The sequence below is a fragment of the Anoplophora glabripennis genome, unplaced genomic scaffold, assembly GCF_000390285.2.
Source record: "Anoplophora glabripennis isolate ALB-LARVAE unplaced genomic scaffold, Agla_2.0 scaffold423, whole genome shotgun sequence".
Taxonomy (NCBI): domain Eukaryota; kingdom Metazoa; phylum Arthropoda; class Insecta; order Coleoptera; family Cerambycidae; genus Anoplophora; species Anoplophora glabripennis.
In genome coordinates, this window is record NW_019416529.1 from 165972 (window position 1) to 188125 (window position 22154).

The 22154-nt window shown below is 32.1% G+C and overlaps 1 protein-coding gene across 1 annotated transcript in view; it reads left to right on the forward strand.

Annotated features, from left to right (window-relative positions):
- The window catches only part of LOC108911760 (titin), a 280890-nt gene that overhangs the window by 118687 nt on the left and 140049 nt on the right, over positions 1-22154 (forward strand). The window contains exons 15-19 of the mRNA XM_018716773.1: positions 1849-2099; positions 6447-6616; positions 6688-6971; positions 7769-7989; positions 9808-9940. Coding sequence (XP_018572289.1) covers positions 1849-2099; positions 6447-6616; positions 6688-6971; positions 7769-7989; positions 9808-9940 — 1059 coding nt within the window. The remainder of the gene's footprint in view (positions 1-1848; positions 2100-6446; positions 6617-6687; positions 6972-7768; positions 7990-9807; positions 9941-22154) is intronic.

Genomic DNA, 22154 nt, shown 5'->3' on the forward strand with positions numbered 1-22154 from the left:
ATAAAATGAGACAAATCCGGTATAATTCCGATAATTTGTTTATGCGCAAGAGCTCAAAAATTGTCGAAAATGGCCGTTTTTTTCAATTGCTAATAAGTAATGCAATTTTCATCGCAGATACTTGTAATTCAGGATTTTTGAGGCTTTTTAGACCCCTAACAAGTGGTAAAAATTTCAACTCGAAAGCTTCATTGGTTTGGCGTTGGCGGCATTTTTATCTAAGAAGATGCTATTTTCAATTCATTTTTCCCAAGCTCAAAGGCGTTGTAGAGTTTCAGTCATTAGTTGTTTTTGTACCTAAATAGTTGTATTGACATATGCATTTACTGACAATTTAAGTTTTCAAATTTAATTTGTTTAAAAATGACTGAAAAAATGTTAATATTTATTAAATTGTTAAGATAGGTAATTATTATAAAATGAAATAGTAACCTCTGTAGTTTAGTTAATACTATTTTTCTTCGAATTTAAAAAAAAATCGTTGTTCTAAGTTGATTAGAAGCTGAGATTTTTTTTTATTTATTTAATCGCAGTGACCTTAATTATTAATATTAAGAGCCGAAATTTGGCGAGAGTATACCTGTATATTAAGAGCTATATTTGTATGTCCTATATTAACATTAAGGTAAATTCAACTATTTAATTGGAAAAAAGAAGATAGCCGCGATGCGTTCTATTACTCGGTCTGGCGAACGCGTGGGGAGAGCGAGGCGGAGCATGCGCTCTACGCGCCTGTTTGCGCTCAGGAAAATGATCGAGCGGCTTCAAATCGATGGAGCTGGAAAAATTAGCCATATCTCGGTTAATAATGAACCTATCGAGATGATTCTTTTTTTAATTTGTGGTAGCGCGAAAATTCATGAGCATTCAAGCTATTGTATTAACATTATTTCAACCCGAGATTTAATTTTTTATTTAGCCTCGCTTCCCACTCGTTCGCTAGACCGAGTAATAGAACGCATCGCCGATATCTTCTTTTTTCCAATTAAATAGCTGAATTCACTTTAATGTTAATGTAGGACATGAAAATATAGCTCTTAATGTATACTCTCTCCAAATTTCGGCTCTTAATATTATAAAATTTCATTTTATAATAATTACATATCTTAACAATTTAATAAATATTAACATTTTTTCAAAGTCATTTTTGATCGAATTAAATTTGAAAAATTAAATTCTCAGTAAATGGATATGTCAATACAACTATTTAGATACAAAAACACTAATGATCGAAACTCTACAACGCCTTTGATCTTGGGAAAAATCAATTGAAAATAGCATTTTCTTAGATAACAAATTCCGCCAACGCCAAACTAATGAAGCTTTCGGGCTAAAATTTTTACCACTTATTAAGGGTGCAAAAAGCCTAAAAAATCCTGAATTACAAGTGTCTGCGATGAAAATTGCATTAGTTATTAGCAATTGAAAAAACCGGCAATTTTCGACCATTTTTGAGCTCTTGTGCATAAACAAATTATCGGAATTTAATCGGACTTGTCCTAATTTACAGATTTATTTAATACCTACGTTTTTGTATAAACCTTTTTTCTCTATGAATAACAGTTTTTTTACGCGACTCAAAAAACCACTTTTCCATAACTTTGACCATTGTTTTAACAAAGTTTTCCAACTAGTCTCGAGTTGATTTTTTGACATTTTGTTTCTAACACGTTTCTGAACAATATTCCCCAAAAAAACTTCTAATAGTATTTTTTTCTCGAAAAAACCGATAATGACTGGCCTATTAGAATGAATTTCCTGATATTATTTTACAACCTATTAATAGGACTTATAATGTAGAAATATTAAATACATCGAGCAGTTTTTATGGTGAATAAAATTTTATAGGTTCGTGGAGATCCAGTCCCAGCCATCACCTGGTCAAGAGATTCCATCGAAATATTTGCGGAAGATGACGACCGTTACAGCATCACACAAAAAGGCGGTTCGTGCTCGTTAACAATTTCCAATCTGCAAGAAGTCGATTCGGGAAGATTTATGTGCGAGGCCGTGAACAAAATTGGAAGGGTTTCAACGTACGCGAGACTGTTTGTCGTTAAGGATCCCAAAATTCTCACAGCCGATAAAAATTTGAAACTGTAAGCATCGATTTACTAATCAAGTGATTTTTTGTAGACAAAAAGAAAGATTTATGTTTAAAACGTTTAAAGGAGTTCTAAGTATCTTTGAAAATAGTGAAACCTCATTTTTTAAAGGGTCGTAAAAAGCTTAGTTAGGAAAATTTTTATTGTCTGCAACTGTACAAATATAAAATTGATTTAGAATGTTGAAATCATAATCCTACTATATTTATACTATTTCAGTCTTCAGTTTGCATTTTTCATTTTTGGATCAATCACGTCATTACTGATAAAACTCGGTCTAACTGAAATTTGTATAATTGAATAAATAAATAAAGCAAAAAAATAAAACTGTGTCAACATAAATTTCATACTTCAGATAATAATACAGTTGATTCTAAAACTTTCATGCGACGACTATGTACCTTTTACAACAATCAAAAACAAAATAATTGTCATATTAGACAACTGTTAATTTGAAACACATATTTCTGAAAGAAATTGTAATGAATACAGTTTTAGAGTGCGAAGATTCATTTTATTTTTATTATTAACATTAATTTTATTATATACAGCGTTGCTCCTAAAGTAAGATAGCTATCCAAAAATCATAAGACACAAACGTTTTAGTGTTTTTTAAAATCTATTATAATGAAGAAAAATTAAGTGTACAGGATCAGTCAAAAAGTCATGACGAAACAAAGTTTTTCTTGAATGGAACACCCTGTATATTATTCCTTATTTCAATTCTTCCCGAAATTCTAAACAAAATTCATATATCACATCATATACCTAAATTAATCGTTTTGGAGATATCGAACTTGGAATGTAACTTTTTGCTACTCTCAAATTTATAAAAGAAAAAGGGACCTAAATTATGGATATTTATCTTGAAAATAATACAATGTAGAGGATATGGATATGATTTAATTTTATTATTAGTTTTTTTTTTGCAAAAAATAAAAAAGAATAATAGTTCAGGATTGATAAACCTAAGATGCATGAAACGAAAAAATGTATTTTTAATTAATGTCCTGGATATTTTAAATTTTATGAAAACAATAGTTATACCAGAATAAAAAAGAGAGAAAACAAGTTAAAAAAAAAGACAATATTTTCTTTGGATTCTATTTTATAATAGTTCAGTCGTGCAAGCAAGGTTCAGAAATGGCTTTTCCAGGAAAAAAATGTAGAAGTTTTTTTCTCACCAGTTCTTTATGTTTTTTGGACTGCTGAATCTGAATCTGAGGTTTGCCACCTCGCCAGGCGTCAGCTTCATAAGGAAAATTGGAAAAAACCTCAAATTTTCGGCTCTTTTTTTCAGTTTCTTAACTATAACTTGAAAACTAAGCGTTTTTTGATGATAACTATGACGTACCAAATTAAAGTAGACAAAATTTTCTACAAATACGGATAATAACTCTAAAGTCTGGACAATCCATAACGTCGTTAGATCGTGTTGAGAATTTGTAATTTCTTGACTTTCTGTTAAAAAAGTTGAAAACGTTATTCTAAATGCGCGCTGGTGTCCTACTATCAACTTCATACACCTCTAAAATCAATTATTTTATGATTACCTGGTATGTCCAGGTTGTAAATCGGGCCTCCTATTTCAAACGAAAATGTACTACTCTTAATTCAAGGGGAAGATAGAAGGTTTTGATAAAAGAAAACATGTTTGGAACAAATTTGTATTTACATACACGAAAAAAAGTTAAAACACCATTATTTAATAATTTTCATATTCATTCATCGTCCTCATCTGCAGAATTATCACCTGAATCAACGAGAATGGAGACTAGGTAATTATAATAGTATCCATGTCGTTCATGTTCATTATGGACAAAATTTATTATGCCTTTGCACAATAGAGTATACTCTATACTCTCTTTGTCTACTTTAATTTGGTATATCATGATTTTAATAAAAAAAACGCTTAGTTTTCGAGTTATAGTTAAAAAAGTGAAAACATTTGAGTTTTTTTGTAATTCTCTTTGTGAAGCCGCCGCCTAGTGAGGTGGCAAATCTCAGATTCGTATTCAGCACCCCAAAAAATATAGAACCGGTGAGAAAAAAACTTGACATATAATGAATATGCTGTACAAAATTTTGTAGTGAATCTAAAAAGGTGTTGTTAGGAATAGTGGAAAATTCATGCCTTATCATTTCCTGCAACTCTTCGATATTTTGCGGCCTATTTTTGTAGACCACATTTTTATGTGACCCACAGAAAAAAGTCAAGCGGGGTCATATCGGGAAACCTAGCTGACCATTCAATTCCCCTCTGCCTCCAATACATTTATCAGGAAAAGTTTCATCTAGATATACCCGTACCACATCCAAAATGTGGAGGAACTCCATAAAGTTGAAACCATATTTGTTGTACCGGTAAATTGGGATTGTTATTGTTCGGGAATAATCGTCTAAGCTCTGGAATATCTTCTTGTCAAAGTAATAAATATCGTTCAGAGGTCAAATTTCCGTTTATAAAATAGGGTCCTATGACGTGTCCACCAATAATGCCACACCAAACAGTTACATTCTGTGGTCGTTGGTTGTGAACTTCCTCCATCCAATGTGGATTTTAGCCGGACCAATACCTACAATTGTGTTGGTTTACGTGTTCGTTTAAACAAAACGTAAATTAGTCAGAATATGGGGGGGGGGGGGTTGACAAAGATGACATTTTCATTTAATTTATCCATAATAACTTCGCAGAATTCTATTTTACCATCATAATGTAATTTTTCCCGTTTGCAAATTTTTTGTATGAAATATCGACTCATGCTATGATTTAAAGCCCACTGTTGTGCCGAATTTACTGAATTTTCCACCACGTTTAACATGTCATTTAAAGAATTTTCTCCACTTGTAACGTTTACTCGTCTTCCACTTTTTCTCGATCTGTAACACCTCCAGTTTCATGAAAACGCTGCAGTGTTTTTGAAACAGTTGATTTAGAATACGTTCCTGATCGGGATGCAATTCATGAAAAATATTCATATTTCGTCATATATATTTTCATCTTCTATCAGCATATCCCATGATCATTAAAACTTCAATATGTTCACTTAAACGTGTCATTTTTGCGAGAAAATTATTCACACTAAATGTATTTTTGACATGTGTCAACATAATCACTATTAGATATGAATGATGCGGCGTTGTTATGGAGCTAGAAACTTTCAAAGGTAATTTGATGGACTATAAACCTAATGGAGTAAACTGTTTTTGTATAATTTATAAGAAAATAATTTTCAAAATCGATATCTCGAAAAGGGTTAAGTTTGGGTACATGATGTGCTATATAAATGTTGTTTAGAATTTCGAGAAGAATTGAAATATGGAATAATATGTGTTGTATTTCATTAAAGAAAAATCAACTTTTCGACTGATCCTGTATACTTAACTTTTCTTTATTATAATAGATTTAAAAAAACCGTAAAACGTTTGTGTCTTATAATTTTTCGATGGCTATCTTACTTTAGGAGATAATCGACCGTATCCATACATATCAGCGATACTGTATACAATGTGTTAACGAAATAAGTACTCAAAATTGGAGAGTGTGTAAAACATGATGAAATATGATGAAAACCTCAGTAAAGTTTTTGTCAGTGGCGGCCCCTAAGGGACATACAGCCCCTTGAAGGGGTAACTCAAGAAACAGTTTTTATTTTATAAGTTCAAGACGGTTTAATATTAAATCACGAAATTTTGGGGTTGTATTATTATTTATATGCTTAGTAATCGGTATAATATACAAATCAAAATTTGCTAGAGGGGGGGGGGGGTGTAAGAAAATGCGTTTTCATGGGACAAATTTTACAATTTTTTTTTGTACGCAACTTTTTCTACTTCCTGAACCGAAAATATGAAAATTTATCATATTTTGCATAAAAAAGGTATTCTTGTTAACGAATTCGAAAACAGTACAATAAATAAGCTCCGTGCAGTTCGCATCCGCGCGGTTTCCGCCGTGTCTGAATTAGCCCATAATGCAATATTATCTTCAACGGTGAAACTACATTTACAATAAAAATTGTATGTCTCACGGGTCTTTTTTTGATATTTCTTGATTTTCAAATACAAATAATAAGAGTAATAACATTTTATTTTTCAAAATTATTTATGTAACTGTTTACTACAAAACTATCTATTTAACTGTGATATTAAGCCCTGATTTAGTAACAGTTACATATCAACTATAATAACGATGATAATAATAATAATACAAAAAGAAAATTAAATAAAAATATACATATACATATACAATTTTGAGTACTTATTTCGTTAACACCTTGCTGGGATTTATTGCCCAGTCGTCCGTAATGGATTTTTACTTAAGTCAGTTTGTAATACTAGATCGATTAGAGACTTTGACAAAACAACAGAACTACCTCCCCAATTCACCATGCGACTCAGAGACAGAAGAGTCCAAATGTCGTACCCGGTCCGTCTGACTTGCCAAGTCGCGGGATGCCCAGAGCCTACAGTAAAATGGTTCAGAGACGGTCAGGAAATCCAAAAAGATGGTAAATATCTAACCGATATCGATATTACAATAGCTGTATGCTAATTTATTAGACGATTTCTATTTTTACAGCTCGGCATGCGTTCTCGACTGAAGACAACTTCCATACATTGGAAATAGACAAAGCCCATCTGGAGGACTCTGGTGTTTACAGTGCTACTGCTCATAATACCTTTGGATCCGTATCCTGTCGGTGCAATCTTGTAGTCGACAAGGGCATTAAGGCTTATATTTCTCCAGAATTTTCCAGCCAATTGGAGCTGTCGTCGTCGGAAGTGCGCGAGGGAAGTGAACTGAGATTATCTGGCATTGTCGAGGCTTATCCCACAGTTGGTATAATGTGGTACAGAAATGGGGTAAGAAAATTTGTATTTTTAATAAATTAACTTGTACTGATAATTGGAGCAATGAACATTTCATTAAAACAGCATGATGCGATGTACTACTAGAACCTGGAGTTGAAGTGTCATTGCAAAGAATCCTGTTTGCTATTTCAATTTTGTTACTTAAACTGTCAGCAATTGTGGCTGATTTCCACCCACCATGTCTCTTGATTACATCAACTCCCATATTAGCCAGTAACGTTGCCGATGTTCTTCGCAATCAATGGCCTGTATATGTTTCAGGATGTTCTAGTTTCAAAAACTGTGAAATCTTATTAGGAATCATAGAGAAGGTATTCTTGCCGACTGGTTGGTTGTAACATCTACCTGCTTGATAGCACATAAAAAAGCGTGAAATTTCAGTTTTAATTTCCAATCTAATCTTGATTTAGAAATTTAATGTGAATTCTTCCATCCCAAATAATAAATAGTTATTTTTATGAATTTAAATAGGAACAATGTGGCGATTACTGTGTACCTAAATTATTTACTTAATAATTCAACCACAGACAACCTGATGAAATGATTACTATTCGTTAAAGAAGAATCATATACAATTTTAATAATATAAATTAAATAGTTTTGTTTGCTATAATGATAAAATTAAAATTGATCGCCGAAACAATTGTGTTTAGGTTTAATACCTTGGCTGCTTTAATAGACTCGGCTGCGCCTCGTCAGCCGCGGCATTAAATCTTGTACTTTACTTGCCTAGTGAAACAAATAACTATTTTTATTATCATGATATACGTTATTCCGTTTTTATTTAGCTGAAACTTCGCCCGTCAAGACGATCGGTGATGACTTTGTCCTATGACGGCCGTGTCGAGTTGTCGATTGGTGGAGTTACCAAGAAAGACGCTGGAGTTTACACCTGCGTAGCTACCAATGAAGTTGGGAGAGCTGAAAGCAGTGCCAAGGTAGACGTGACGGATGGGAAATCTCTTGCGGTACCTCGGGAAAAACCCGTTAAAAAAGATGTTGAAATTCCGTACGTATTATGCTTTTCCTCCTATAAAATTATACACTGTTAAAAAAATGTGTTATAGACTTGAAAGGGGGCCCAAAATATGCAAAAAAGTCTTCATGCATAGGGATGGTTCCGGATGTACTGAGGATTATTCTTTTTTTATCATGGCCTGCAACATCGCCCGATTTAAACCCTCTTGATTTGTTTCTTTAGGGATATTTGTTAATTTTAGTATACGCAGTACGCCTGTGAATGCGGAGGAGCTCCAGTAACGAGTAGAAGGACGCCAAGAGAATCGAGCCACTGTGGGAATTTTTAAAAAAGTTTCGAGGTCCTTGTGGTCGCCACGTAGTGAAAGGAAGGGAAGGCATTTTGAACATCTAACTTGATCTTTTGCCTTTTTTGCTTGTTTTTATCTGTGGTGTAAACGAAACACAAAACGTTTGTTATCCCCGAAACTGTGCATTTGAGAACCAATGTCTATAAGATTTTTCTGCTTATTTTTGGCCATACTATGGCCTCTCCAATTTTGTGACACATTTTTTAAACACCTTGTACGTTTATTGCAACATTCACGAAGTTAGTCTATTTCTGACACAAAAATAATAAAAAACACTGAAGTAGGTGTACTACATTTAAATCCATACTTATTCAGAATGACAATTATCATAAATAAATCCTACGTTGTTAATGAAGCGTGCAATACAGGTCAAATCAAAAATAAATATACCTGCCATGAAAATGAAACATGTTCACTATGTCACGACTTTTTACTGTTATTTTGCTGCCTTATTATTTATATCAATGAGATTAACATACAGTGTATTACAGTGACGTTACGACAGATTTTCAGAACAAAAACAAGACAATATTTTGTTCTAAAACAATTGTTAACAACAGAAATACTTAAGAACCATTATAGTTGTATATTTCAATCTGAAAACAGTGAAGTTCTGACATAGTAGGCACCTACACGTAAAATTTGAAGAAAAAAACGTTTCAACTTTCAAACTGAGTTATAGTCTTTCCGAAGTCAGTTGAACATGTACATAAACGCCTAGCAATAAAATTTTATGAGTTTCATAGGCGTCCCTAAAACAGTTTTCTGCTAAAGGTAAACAATTATAATAATTTGTATATAATGTTAAGAAAATTTCTATTACATGTTAATTTGGCCAACAACACATTTTAGTTACTTATGTACCTAAACATTTTTATTATATTGACGGTAAATTTCGTTTTGTTCCGTTTCAAAAGGTCTTCAAAATGCCATGTTGTAATAATATTAGTAAATAAAATGTCCCTCTTATTTCTCCCTTTCGCAAATGTAATATGAATGATTAATAGAAGGTGCTTATAATAAATTAAAATTACCTGAATCACACCACTGCACTGCTAGGCAATTTGTCAGCCACTTGTCAACAGTTGAGATTTATGGCCCAGTCACCCAGTTCGGTTATCTGTGTACGCCGTTTGCCCGCGCGCGCATTCTTCAACTGGGCATATACATTTCTACCACCTCTACGTTTAGTTCGACCAGACCTGCATGTGGGTATGGCTAAATAAATATGGGAACAAGTTTTTCAAATATTTCAATGCCGAGTTGCTGCGTCAGCGCCCGAACCTGGTACATACGCCAACCCTTTGGTTCTTCAATTGAGATCGGAAAGACTATACTACAAAGTTTACAATTATTGCAAGTTGTGAATTACATTTATTAGTAATTGAACGTCTTATTTTTAATTTAATTGCCTACATTTTAAATATAACTTTCCAACAAAATTGCATTACCTAACATTCTCGGTATATGTTTATAAATAATTTATATTTCCTTTCTAGGTATTCCAAGGAGCCTAAATTTTTGAAAAAGCCAAGATCTACCGAAGCATATGAGGGTGACAACATTGTCATCTTGTGCGAAGTTATTGGAGATCCTAAACCAGAAGTTGTTTGGCTTCGAGATTTTTTGAAGGTCAGTCGGTTTTGCTAACACTAACTGAGTTTTAGTCTCGAAAAACCTGATATTTAATTGAAATATTTACACAATTTTATGCAATTACTGTAGTTTAACATTTTTTTCAAAGCCATAATTTCAAGCACAGGAGCAACATTTTGACGAAAGTCTAAATAAGTTGTCATATTCGAATAAAAAAAAAATCTAAAAGTGAGGCAAGAAAACGGTGTCCCAAAACTAACGCAGGATTTGAATTGTGCCCCATTTTCATGCCGAAGAGTTGGCAGCGTTGTGCAGAGTCACATGTTGTAGTAAACACGGTGCGGTTAGACCAAAGTGTGGAGAGTATGTAGCTGAGACTGTGCGTAAATTACGTAGAATTTTCAGGGGTCGATAGAAATTCAAAAAATAATACGAGTTTGTTATATAAACTACATTCGAGAAGCGCTTCGTTAAGGAAATACAAGGTGTTCAAGATTGGTTTAAAAAAAATAAATTTATTAATTATTGCTAAACGACTAAAGATATTTCAATGAAATTTTGTAAACGTTAACACTATCGAGGGAGCACGTTTTTCAATGAAAAACTTTATTTTTAATTTTGCCAGTGGCGTCCGTACTAGCGTATTACTGGACATTTCTAAAGAAAATATTGGTACGACACTGCTTTTTTATAAAATAAAAATCAGTTTTGGATTCTTCAATCAATTTGGAAGAAAAAAGCTCGCTTTCGATTTTTCTGTACGACTCGACGTTTTCAAGTAAAAAAAGTCAAAAACCCTTTTAACACAAAATGTAAATGCAATTTCATTTTTTATGTTAATGAAACTGTAGCATGAAAACACAGTTTTAATTAGTGGAGTATAATAACAACAACAAAATAAAATAAGTTAAACAAATTGCTTGAAATGTAGTCCACCCACCTCGATATATTTTAGACATAGTGTAACTAATGAATTTATTGCAGCAGATACTTCATTTGGATTTCGCCGCATATCATTGCAAGCTTGCTGAATCCTTAAAACTAAATCATCTCTAGTTAATACTAGACTGGCGTAAACTTACAAACTTACTTTGTTTTTTACATTTCTCCAAACGTAAAAGCCAAGTGGATTATAAGCCGGTTACCTGGATGGCCAGACCACTGGTCCAATGCTGTTAACCACGTCATGATTCATGTCATTCCTCCCTAGCTGGCCGATCCAACGTTAGCTACTCTCTTATAGCTATTCCAAAATGCGCGAAGGAGGGGGAGGAAGGGGGGGGGGAAGGAGGGGTTCTATCTAGTTGTATCCAACTTTCATGTCTTAAGTTAACGATGTAGCCGTGTAGGTTATTAGTAAGAAATTCGAAGTAATTCTGAGTTTAACATTGAAAAAAACATTGTTATCAAAAACTCCCAACCAAATATTTACGGAAAGAATTTTCAAGTGCCCAAACATGGATATTATTCATTATTAATACGCAGGCCAAAGTTACGAAACATTTGATGCGTTCAAATGTTTTTATTTGGATAACGTCTTCGATGTTCACGAGCTTCCGCATTTCTATCACAAAATCCATAACAAAAATGAATATCTGCGTTTTCTTCGTTACTAAAAGGCATATTTCAAGATAACACATGTGACATACTTACTAATTAAATTGACAGAAAATTAGTTATTTTGTCGTACTTACTCAATTGTTTTGTAGAGGTCACGTTGAAAACTCTGAGTCGTACAAGAATCGAAATAGAGCTTTTTCTTCTAAATTGAATGGAGAATCCAAAGCTGATTTTTATTTTATGAAAAACCAGAGGCGTGTCAATTTTTCTTTTTAGAAATATTCAGTAACGTGCTAGTACGGACGCCATTGGCAAAACTAAAAATAATATTTTTCACTGCAAAACGTGCTCCCTCGATGGTAGTTAAAATTCTACAAAATTTCATTGAAATATCTTTAGCCGTTTGGCAACAATTAATAAATTTGATTTTTTTAAACCAATCTTGAACATCTTGTATTTCCTTAACGAAGCATTTCTCGAATTTAGTTTATGTAGCAAACTCATATTATTTTTTGATTCTCTATTGGCCCCTGAAGTTTCCTCATGGACTACTAGACCATCCTGTAGAATCTTTTGAAAAGCAGTCGAGTATTCCAAATGAGTCGCGGGACATCTGTCCGATAATCTCTTTCATATTTAATGGCAATGTCTACTCTTTAAAAACGTAAAAAACATACCACTTTTTACTTAATAAAATCGTTTTTCCTCATATGAAATTCTGTTTTTATTTTGGGTTTTTATTTTTGGATTTCAATCATAATCATAAAACAAACAAAAATAGATTAATTTTCATAAATTTAACTGGATATAATTCGTTTAAGGAGTAAGACGTAGGTACTTTTAACCTGACAACTTTCTTAATAGGAAATTGTTTTGTGCAGTTAATTTAACAATAACAATGCTCGCGTTTCGGTATCTGCTGGTTGCTCAAGTCAACAATGATTATTAAGTAAAGTAGTGCGACTGCATGCCCCAGTTGCAAATTTCTGAATATTTTAAGCATTTACCGATAATTTTACCTAGATGTATGTGGGAATGCCGCAATTCGAACATTTCATCATTTATAAGTACGTACTTACATGAATTTCCATATATGACTGAAATGCAGTTTACACAATACGACCTGACGTGACTCATTATTCAGTTGACGTCTTTACCGATGGAAGAAAACACACTCCCACAATATAACAAAGATCTATATTTAGATTATATTGTAAATACTCGAAGATGTTATCACCGCCTGGCCATTGGGCCGGTATTCGTAAATTGGCGTTGGGAAATCGTGGGTCATTTAAATGTCGTTGTTCTTCGTCTTGCGTGTACCAAAAAAAAAGTGCAAAACTGTAAACGAGTGGTTGTAGGAATTAATTTTGTTTAATTAATTTGCCGTGTCTTTCTTTTGCTTGTTGACAATTTGTCGCCTCGTACTCTTTTCCGGTCGCTTATATAATACTAGCAATAATTTTTCTGTACGATAATTCTCGGCGTTTACACAAGAACTACCATTTTAGAGTTCCCCATGAAATAAGAATGATTATCTACTAGCGTATTAGTGGTGCAAAGGTAGCTTAAAAATATGCATTATTTCGGAATAATTAGCAGAGTTTTGGATTTTCATAAACCTTTTGCAATCGCCTTGAAATAGCTTGTAGAAAAAAGTTATAAACTTATATTTGTATGTTAATTATTATTTAATTGTTTAAACAATAAAAAAACGGGTTTTCAAAGATTATTTTAAATAAATCAAAAAATTTCAAACCAATTTTAATAAAATTGATACTACAGGGGTTTTCGAGGTTACTGAATAAGAATATAATGTTAAAAAATAGAAATTCAAAATGGCTGATCCAACATGGCCGACTTTTTTAAACAATTTATTAAAAAATGACAATTTTCAAAGTAATTTTAATCAAATTGATATTATAGGGATTTTTTAAGTCGCTGAACAAGAAAATAAAAATTCAAAATGGCTGATCTAATATGGCCGACTTTTTAAAACTATTTATTTAAAAATTACATTTTCAAAGCTATTTTACTCATATTGATATTTTTAGGATTTTTCAGATCATTTTAAAGAAATTTGGGTATGATGTTTAATTAATAAATTTATTAAATATGAAAAAGTATTTGCATATTAAAAATAGTAATATAAAAAAATAACAATATTCAATTTCCATTCTCTTGAATCATTGTAAGTTCTGGCAATTGGTCTGAGTCTCGTTCTTCTTCGAAAAATGCTTGGCAATTGAGACAGTCAGATCTGGGACAATTAAAGCATGCTATGGTGCAAAGTAGACCCGCCTTCTGGCAACCGCAACTATTAGCACAGCCACTTTTGCATCCGCAAATAAACCATTTTGAGAAGTTCTTGATGCGCCAGGTGAGCTCCATTCACTGAGTAGATGTTCTCTATATCTTTTTCTAATATTCAAAAATATAATTCTCCAATCACGAGAATGAATTACATTACAGATAAACTTCTACCACATAATTTCATCATGAAAAAATATAGGTAAAACTGAATCTCGGGACAGTTTATTGAAAAACCGTATTTTTTCGAATTTTTATACAATATTATAGTAACAAAAATTTTATTTTTCTTTGATTATACTCTTTTTAATATTATAGTTTGAAAATATGTATTGGTTAATCAAGCAAAAAAATTTTTTTAACTTTATTTTAAGTTTATTTAACAACAAATTTCATCGTTTTAAAATTTTTTTGTTTTGTTTTTATTTAAATTTGATTATAAATTCAATGATTTAAGTAAAACAAAATGGACCATATTAAAGTACAGTTTTCAAGCTTCAAAATATGATCCTCTAAAGTTGCAATATCATATATTGGACTTTGAAACGTGACCTAAAAAATCAAATTTGCCTTTTTTTAAATTATTGAATATTTCTAGCGTTATATTTTTCGAAATAAAATTTTAAGATTTTTTTGTATCACTCACTATTTTAAATGTTATTTCAAGAGTAATCTCTGAAAGTTTTAGATTTTTATCTTAAAAATTAAAAAAATGGCAGATCTTTAATTAATTTTGTAGAAAATTCTACCGTTACTTAACTTTATTTACACACTATTCCTGTAAATATTTTTATTCGATTCTAAAATCATGATAACTTGTTAGCTACAAGATTCCCCTTTCATTTACATTTTTGTGGACTTAATTTGATCAAATAGATCAAAAGTTATTACAAATTTAGTGGAGAGCGCGCGAGGCCGCATTTACATGTACATTTTCGTACGGTTTAAAAAAAATTCTACAACCTACAGTTGTCATTTTAGAAAATAACTTTATATACGTTCTTCATGTAAAATTTCCCGTTCGTTCGATTGGCGCAATTAATTAAAAAAAATGAAATTTGTTAAGATATACAGGGTAGCCCATCGAAAACGTACCGCAAGGCATTACAGGGTAGTAAAGAACTTTTCGGCGAAATCCAAAAACAGGTCAAATTTGTTTCTGAGGGGGACAACTTTTGGCTCAAAAAGCATACTAACATTTTCAACCCCCTAAGTGGGGGTGCCATCCCCCAAATTTTTTTAAATGGGAATGGGGGTCAAGTGGGGGGTCATTAGAAAGGGCTTTTAATTCTCTATACATCAATTCTTACTTTTTGAAAATCGATCCATTATTTTAGAAAATATGCAGCTTTGAAAATACGAACAATATTTTTGACGAGAAATGCGAAAATCGATTTAATTTTACTTCAAAACTTACGGTATTAGTCAAGTAAATGCTGAAAATGTTGTCCGCCAACTTGCATACAATGATACAGGTTGTCTTCAAACCGTTGTCGAACATTCTGGAGCACTTGCGGTGTTACTTCGCGACATACATTAATGATTCGTCCTCGCAGATCTTCCAAGGTATCAGGTGGAGTGCTGTAAACTTTGCTTTTAATGTGCCCCCAGAGAAAGAAATCTAAAGGATTTAAGTCGGGTGACCGAGGGGGCCACTCAATTGCACCTCTTCGTCCTATCCAGCGTCCTGGAAACGTCTCATTTAGGTAATTGCGCACATTGAGCGAGTAATGTGGAGGAGCTCCGTCTTGCTGGAAAATCAGTTCGTGTTCATTGTAAGCAGGGTCGTCCTCTATGATATTTGTTAGAGCTGGGTCGATGACATTTTGTAGTAAATCCAAGTACATATCGCCTGTCAAATTTCCAGGAAGGAAAAAAGGACCTACAATGGAATTTCCAAAAATACCTGCCCATACATTCAACTTCTGGGGGTGTTGGGAGTGTGTCTCATGGAAAATCCTTGGATTGGTATCAGCCCAGTAACGACAATTATGGCGATTCACTAAACCATTCAAGAAGAACGTACACTCGTCCGAAAAACACACATTAAAGAGGAAATTATCGTTTATCGCTCGTTCAGTCATTATTTCGCAAAATTGCAAACGACGATCAAAATCGTCTTCATTTAGCTCTTGCACTAGCCGAATCTTATAAGGATGGAATTTGTATTTTTTTAATATTCGTTGGACACTTGTACGACTCACTCCTGTCGCAGTAGCCAATTGCATTGTACTCAGCGTACTATCCATTGCCACTTGCCCCAATACCGCTATTTCCGTAGGTTCATTTAGTACCGGATTTTCAACCTGCCTCTTTTTGTTATGAACGGAGCCAGTTTCGCGAAATTTGGCCACCAATTCGCGAACAATTTTTCCAGACGCATGTTTCTCAGGATGCCGTTGGTTGAACAGTTCGGCGACCCGATTTCCGCATTCATTGTTTTTGAAAAAAAGCTCAATAATTTCTACTCTTTCTGGAATTGAGTACACCATAATTAATCAATTTAAAAGACTCGGCAGTATTGGTACTCTTCAACTACAAGTCACAAGACAGTTATCTAGCAACTTCTTGTGGCCTATCTAAATACGAAACAAAAAGCGGACAATTTTTTGCTCACCAAAATCAGGCTAAAGAATTCGCAAATCAGAAAAAAAAAAAGCGAATTCTTTTGAAGGAATTTACCAAGCTAATACCGTAAGTTTTGAAGTAAAATTAAATCGATTTTCGCATTTCTCGTCAAAAATATTGTTCGTATTTTCAAAGCTGCATATTTTCTAAAATAATGGATCGATTTTCAAAAAGTAAGAATCGATGTATAGAGAATTAAAAGCCCTTTCTAATGACCCCCCACTTGACCCCCATTCCCATTTAAAAAAATTTGGGGGATGGCACCCCCACTTAGGGGGTTGAAGATTTTGCTATGCTTTTTGCGCCAAAAGTTGTCCCCCTCAGAAGCAAACTTTAACTGTTTTTGGATTTTGCCGAAAAGTTCATTATTACCCTGTAATGCCTTGCGGTACCTTTTCGATGGGCTACCCTGTATAATAAACAATGGAATTTTGCAACTAATTTGTTAAATAAATAATCAAGCGTACACTCTACGGTTGGTAACTTTTTATATGTTGTTCCTAACACCCTCACAAGTGTGTCCTCAAAAGTTACCCGATCTGCTAATTTTTCCGAAGTCAAAATCTTATTTTACTCTACCATATCTATTATCGTACTAGTTGGCCAAATAAATATCAAAGTAGTATTAACAAAATTATGAAATACTCTGTATCTATAGCTGTCAAAATCATAAAAGGCGGGGCCTGCGAAGTAGGTAGGCCAGAAAGACCAGTCAAAAGTTATTTTATGTTAGTTTGGTTGCTTAGCAAAAATCTCAAACTAAAAACAAGCAGACAAACAAAAAATTTACATCACTAAACCACAAAAAAATCGTCACTAGCAATAACCAAATATTTGTGGCACCAGTTTTCATGCCACAATAAATTGGCCAAAGAAGTGGTCAAAATGGCTACTGGTTTTTTAGAAAAAAAAACAGTCATAGCGAGCCCTGAATATACCATATAAGCAAAAATATTTTATTTCAATGTGTTTAGAGTTATGTTATGATTTATACAATAATTGTAATTAGAACAGAAACATTAAAGTCCCTTTTTATTATACATATTTTTATAAATTTAGAAGTACAAAAATCAGAATACTTAAGTTTTTTGTAATGCATTCAAACAGGTAAATAGATATGTTGATTTCCCTGTAAATAACCACAAAAATGTTGATAAATGTTTTCTTTTAAGTACCTACTTGAATTTTTTATTAATGTTTGGAAAAGTTTATGTAAGGAAATTTACACAATTCTATATAAATTAAAACACCTTCAAATTTATTCAGTTAAGATCAAATAACTTTATGTACAATAATTGAAACATCCGTTAAATTTTCTCGAAGACACTCTGCGTCTTACAGAATCATTTTTTAGACGAGACGACCTACATTTTATTCTCATTGTTCAAAGATTCATGTCGACGGTCACGAAATTCCTAGATGTTATTTATAATTACATAACGCCGTTCATGTTAGACATTTGGAACAAATGTGTACGCCGAGAGAAAACTGAATGACAGGGTTAAGTGGATCAATTACTTAATATTGAATGATATAGGATTACAAAGATAGAGACGATGTCATTTACATATAATGAGAATTTAAATATGGTGACTGCCGATGTCGGTATTGTAACATTAAACGTCTACCGAAACGCTTTTGATACGGTAGAATAATAGCTGGATAATTATTTACTGGTATTCAGGATAATTATGTAGTCATAAATTATGTTAGAAATCAATTAACGGTAGTTACTGAGGGTATTAATAGTAATTCATATAAATATATGTATTCGATGTATGTAGATCAGTTCTTACATTAGAACGTAAAAGTTACAGGGGCGTAGGCAAAGATGTTTCATTAGGGTTTAAAATTATAATAATTACATTTCATCTTATATTTTGGGGAAAACAAATTTGTCGGAATTATTTGTATGGCAATAAGTTTAAATTGACGTTAAATTACATTAAATTCTCGTTAGTTTAATGTATGTAACTGAAATTCACATTTATTTATTTTGTAAAAAGATAACAAAATTTATGTAGACGATAAAAAGATTGGTCATTGTTCAGCCATTGTAGTAAATAAAATTTTGTAAATGTAATTTATTTGCTTCATTGTATGAAATTTATTCAGAAAATACTGACTTTTTTAATTCGAGATATTTTGTGATATGCTGTTGGCAACATTGCTTTGCGCATACATCCTCCATAACCACATGTTCTTGGATTGTTGATACCTGATTTAGTTTTCGTAATATTTGCAATGTGCGATTTTGTAGAACAACGAGGTAACGTAAACATAAAGAAAACTAAAAAAAAAGTTCTGTTATTTTCTGTACAGACCTCGTATGATACATGCTATCTACTAACTTGGAACACGAAGTGCAACAAAGTACGGCAAAACTGCATTTTAAAAACGAGTTAATCACTTTATCATCGGTTAAAGAATTAATTTCACCTGTATGCAGAATACTAAAACCGATGAAGCTAATAAATCATCGCGATATTCGATTCTGATCGATCGCGGGAAAGAAAACAAGAGCAGTATGGCAAAATATGTTCGCCTGGAGAAGCAGGTTATGCAGACAGGTTGAAAAGAAGATATTCTGTGTTTACGTTGTGTTAAAACTGTATTTCAAGTTTCGTAGAAGGAAAATACCTTAGAAGGGTGTTGTATCATACATATGTGACAAAGCTAGCAATTCAGATACGAAGAAAAAAATTGTATTACACTTTTTTGCGTTACTTTTGAATACAGCGCAAAAATCAAATAAAAAAATGTAATTTTTTCGAACAACTGATGTTATATATTTCAAATAATATATTATATACACCTTTGATCTGATTTTAAATTTAGTATTTGATACCAGAGAAAATAAATTAATTTAATTTAGATAATAATTATTTTCAGACCATACGGGTTAGAAGCAATGTTGGACATTAATAAATTAAATTTTCAATCAATTAATTAATTGATTAAAAAAGTAATTGCGTTTAATTTAATTGCAGTTAAAATTAATTGCAATTGAATTATTAATTGCACGTTGTAATTAATTTATTTCGATTATTCTATATTATGAATTGTATCTTGCAACTAAATCAATTACAACAAACTTTTTCAATTGTTCTAAAAAACAATTAAAACTAACAATTATCCTGCTTCGATACAGACAAACACTTTAATTATATGTGAATAGATATTTGTATAGAAATGATTACTAAAATGTGATTGTCAATATTAAACTTAAATTGATAAAGTGATTGTCAAAAAAAACTTAAATTAACAAATTATTCACAAAATTAAACTTTAAGTAAGAAATTATTGCCATAATTAAACTTATCATCAACTCTGCCATTAATTTTAATGATTAAAATTGATAAAAAGAAAAATAGCAGACTTTTATTTGTTACATACCTACATATTTTATTCATACCTTACATTACACGTTTGTTTTGGTGCCACTATTCTTTTTATACAATAATAAGTTTTAGTTATTAGTTTTTAATAAAATACATTAAAAATATTGATCGTTAATTGTGGAAACTCACGACTAACAATTAATTAATTGGTTAATCGCGAGTTTTCATAACTGCAATTAATTAATTAATTTTTAATTGCGATAGGAGTGGTGAACAATTAATTAATTGTTAATTTTTAATTGTCCAACAATATAATTTTGCACTGGCTAAAAGAATAGTATTTTTTTTTTAATTTCTAAAATGATTAATATATTATGCTTTTCTTTATTTGAAATATATTGACAATCTAGTTTTATATCCAATATTTCAAAATCTAAAAAAAAAATAAGAACATAAATACCAGCAGTAAATTTTTTCAAACGAGAATTTTATTCATCAGTCAAATTTGACATTTGAGCAACAAAAATAACAGTTTCTTATTATTGCCTTGACCCAATGAAATTGAAATTATTCGATAACTCTGTACTAGTTAAAATTACCGATAATTTTTTGTTGAACTACTAGGGGTTTGTCGTTTGTAATAGCTGTTTTACATTGACAACTTATTCATGAATAAATTCAAGAAGTTCTTCACGATTTAATTAACGAATATATCCATAATGGGTTTAGTCTTACACTGCTACAGACTTCGTAAATTTCTTTGACACATAAATCAGTTCTACCAACAAAAAAGCTCTCTTTTTTCTAATAAACTTTTATTAGAGAAATTTTTCTGTATTACTTCTCATTTAAAAGTTATAAGTAATATCGCCTTAAAGAGTCTCAAGAAATACCACCTAAAAATCACATTATCGGTGGAAGGATCAAGTAGTCGTTGGAAAATAATTGAATGTTCGTTGTTTAAAGTGCATAATTGTCACAAAATACTTGTCATTTTGTGCTTACAAAATGTAGCAAGAAGAGCTGTATAGTTATTTCGAGAAAGGTTTTCAGAGGGCCTCATTCCTGATCATACAACCTTTATAAGATTGGAGGCGACCTTGCGACGAAATGAAGATGCATTTTATGTTCGGAAAAATCAACTAATTGACCGAAGGGTAAGAAACAATGTTAATACAGCTAGACTGTTACAGCAATTCGAACAAAATCCACGAAATTCTATAAGACAAGCTAACCGGGAATTAAATAATAAATAAATCAGCCGTTCAACGAATTTTAAAGACCAATGGGTATCATGACTACAAAATTCAGTTTGGAGTATTTGTCTGAGCGTCACATTGAAAATAGACTTAATTTTTTAGCTCAATTGTAGTAAATGTAGAAACTGTTGATCAGAACCTTTTTCGGCACGTTCTTTGAATGGATGAAAGTCAGTTTGTCAGTAATGGTTTGCCAAACAGTCGCAACGAACACTACTGGTCCAAAACCGTTAAGGTCCGAATGATTTTCATTTGTTTCTTTTTACTAATTAATCATTATAAAAAAATTACATAAAACCACGTTCATCCCGTCCAAATCGGCTAGTCCTACTCCCAACCGCAGATATCACGTTTAATTTGTTTATAACAATCAAATAAAAACCGATAAACAAATGAAGATCGGTGGGGGTCCTTTACAGTTAAAGTACAACTAATAAGAAGAAGAATAAGCTTTACCGCATCAAGATTGGCCGTTTCCACCCCACGTAATATCCGAAATACGATTACTTGTTAATAATAATTGATTATTTATAAATAAACAAATTAGCGCCGCATGAGACGTTGTAGACTTTGACGTACTTTGTCCCATCAAAATCGAACCTTCTTTATGCAATTCCGAGGTTCGGCCTTATTTTCGTCTAAGAATAGATTGTAATATGTATGTAGTAGGTATGAAAGCGTTTGCCTCATTTTTTTAAGTTTAGTTATTGTTAGCGTCACCTTTTGTTTTAACTCTATTAAAGAATTATCGAGTTTAATCTTTTATTTACTCTTAATGACATTTATGCACAACGAATATTCAATTACTTTTCAACGGCTACTTGATCCTTCCACCGCTAATGTGATTTGTAGGTGGTATTTCTTTTGAGACTCTTTAGGACGAAATTGCTTATAACTTTTAAACGGAAAGTAATACAGAAAAATTTCTCTAATAAAAGTTTATTAGAAAAAAGAGAGCAGGAAAAAAATTCGGGAATGTTTCTGGAAAAAATCTAATTGACGTCATTAGTCGTTTCTGTCAAATCCTAAAGATAATACTTTCCATTGAAAATGGAGCTTACCTCATCCCATTTAACACCACGTGTCCCAAATTTGATTTACATTTTTTGTATCCTCACAGTAAGTCCATACTATTGAGTTTGAGGCACCTGT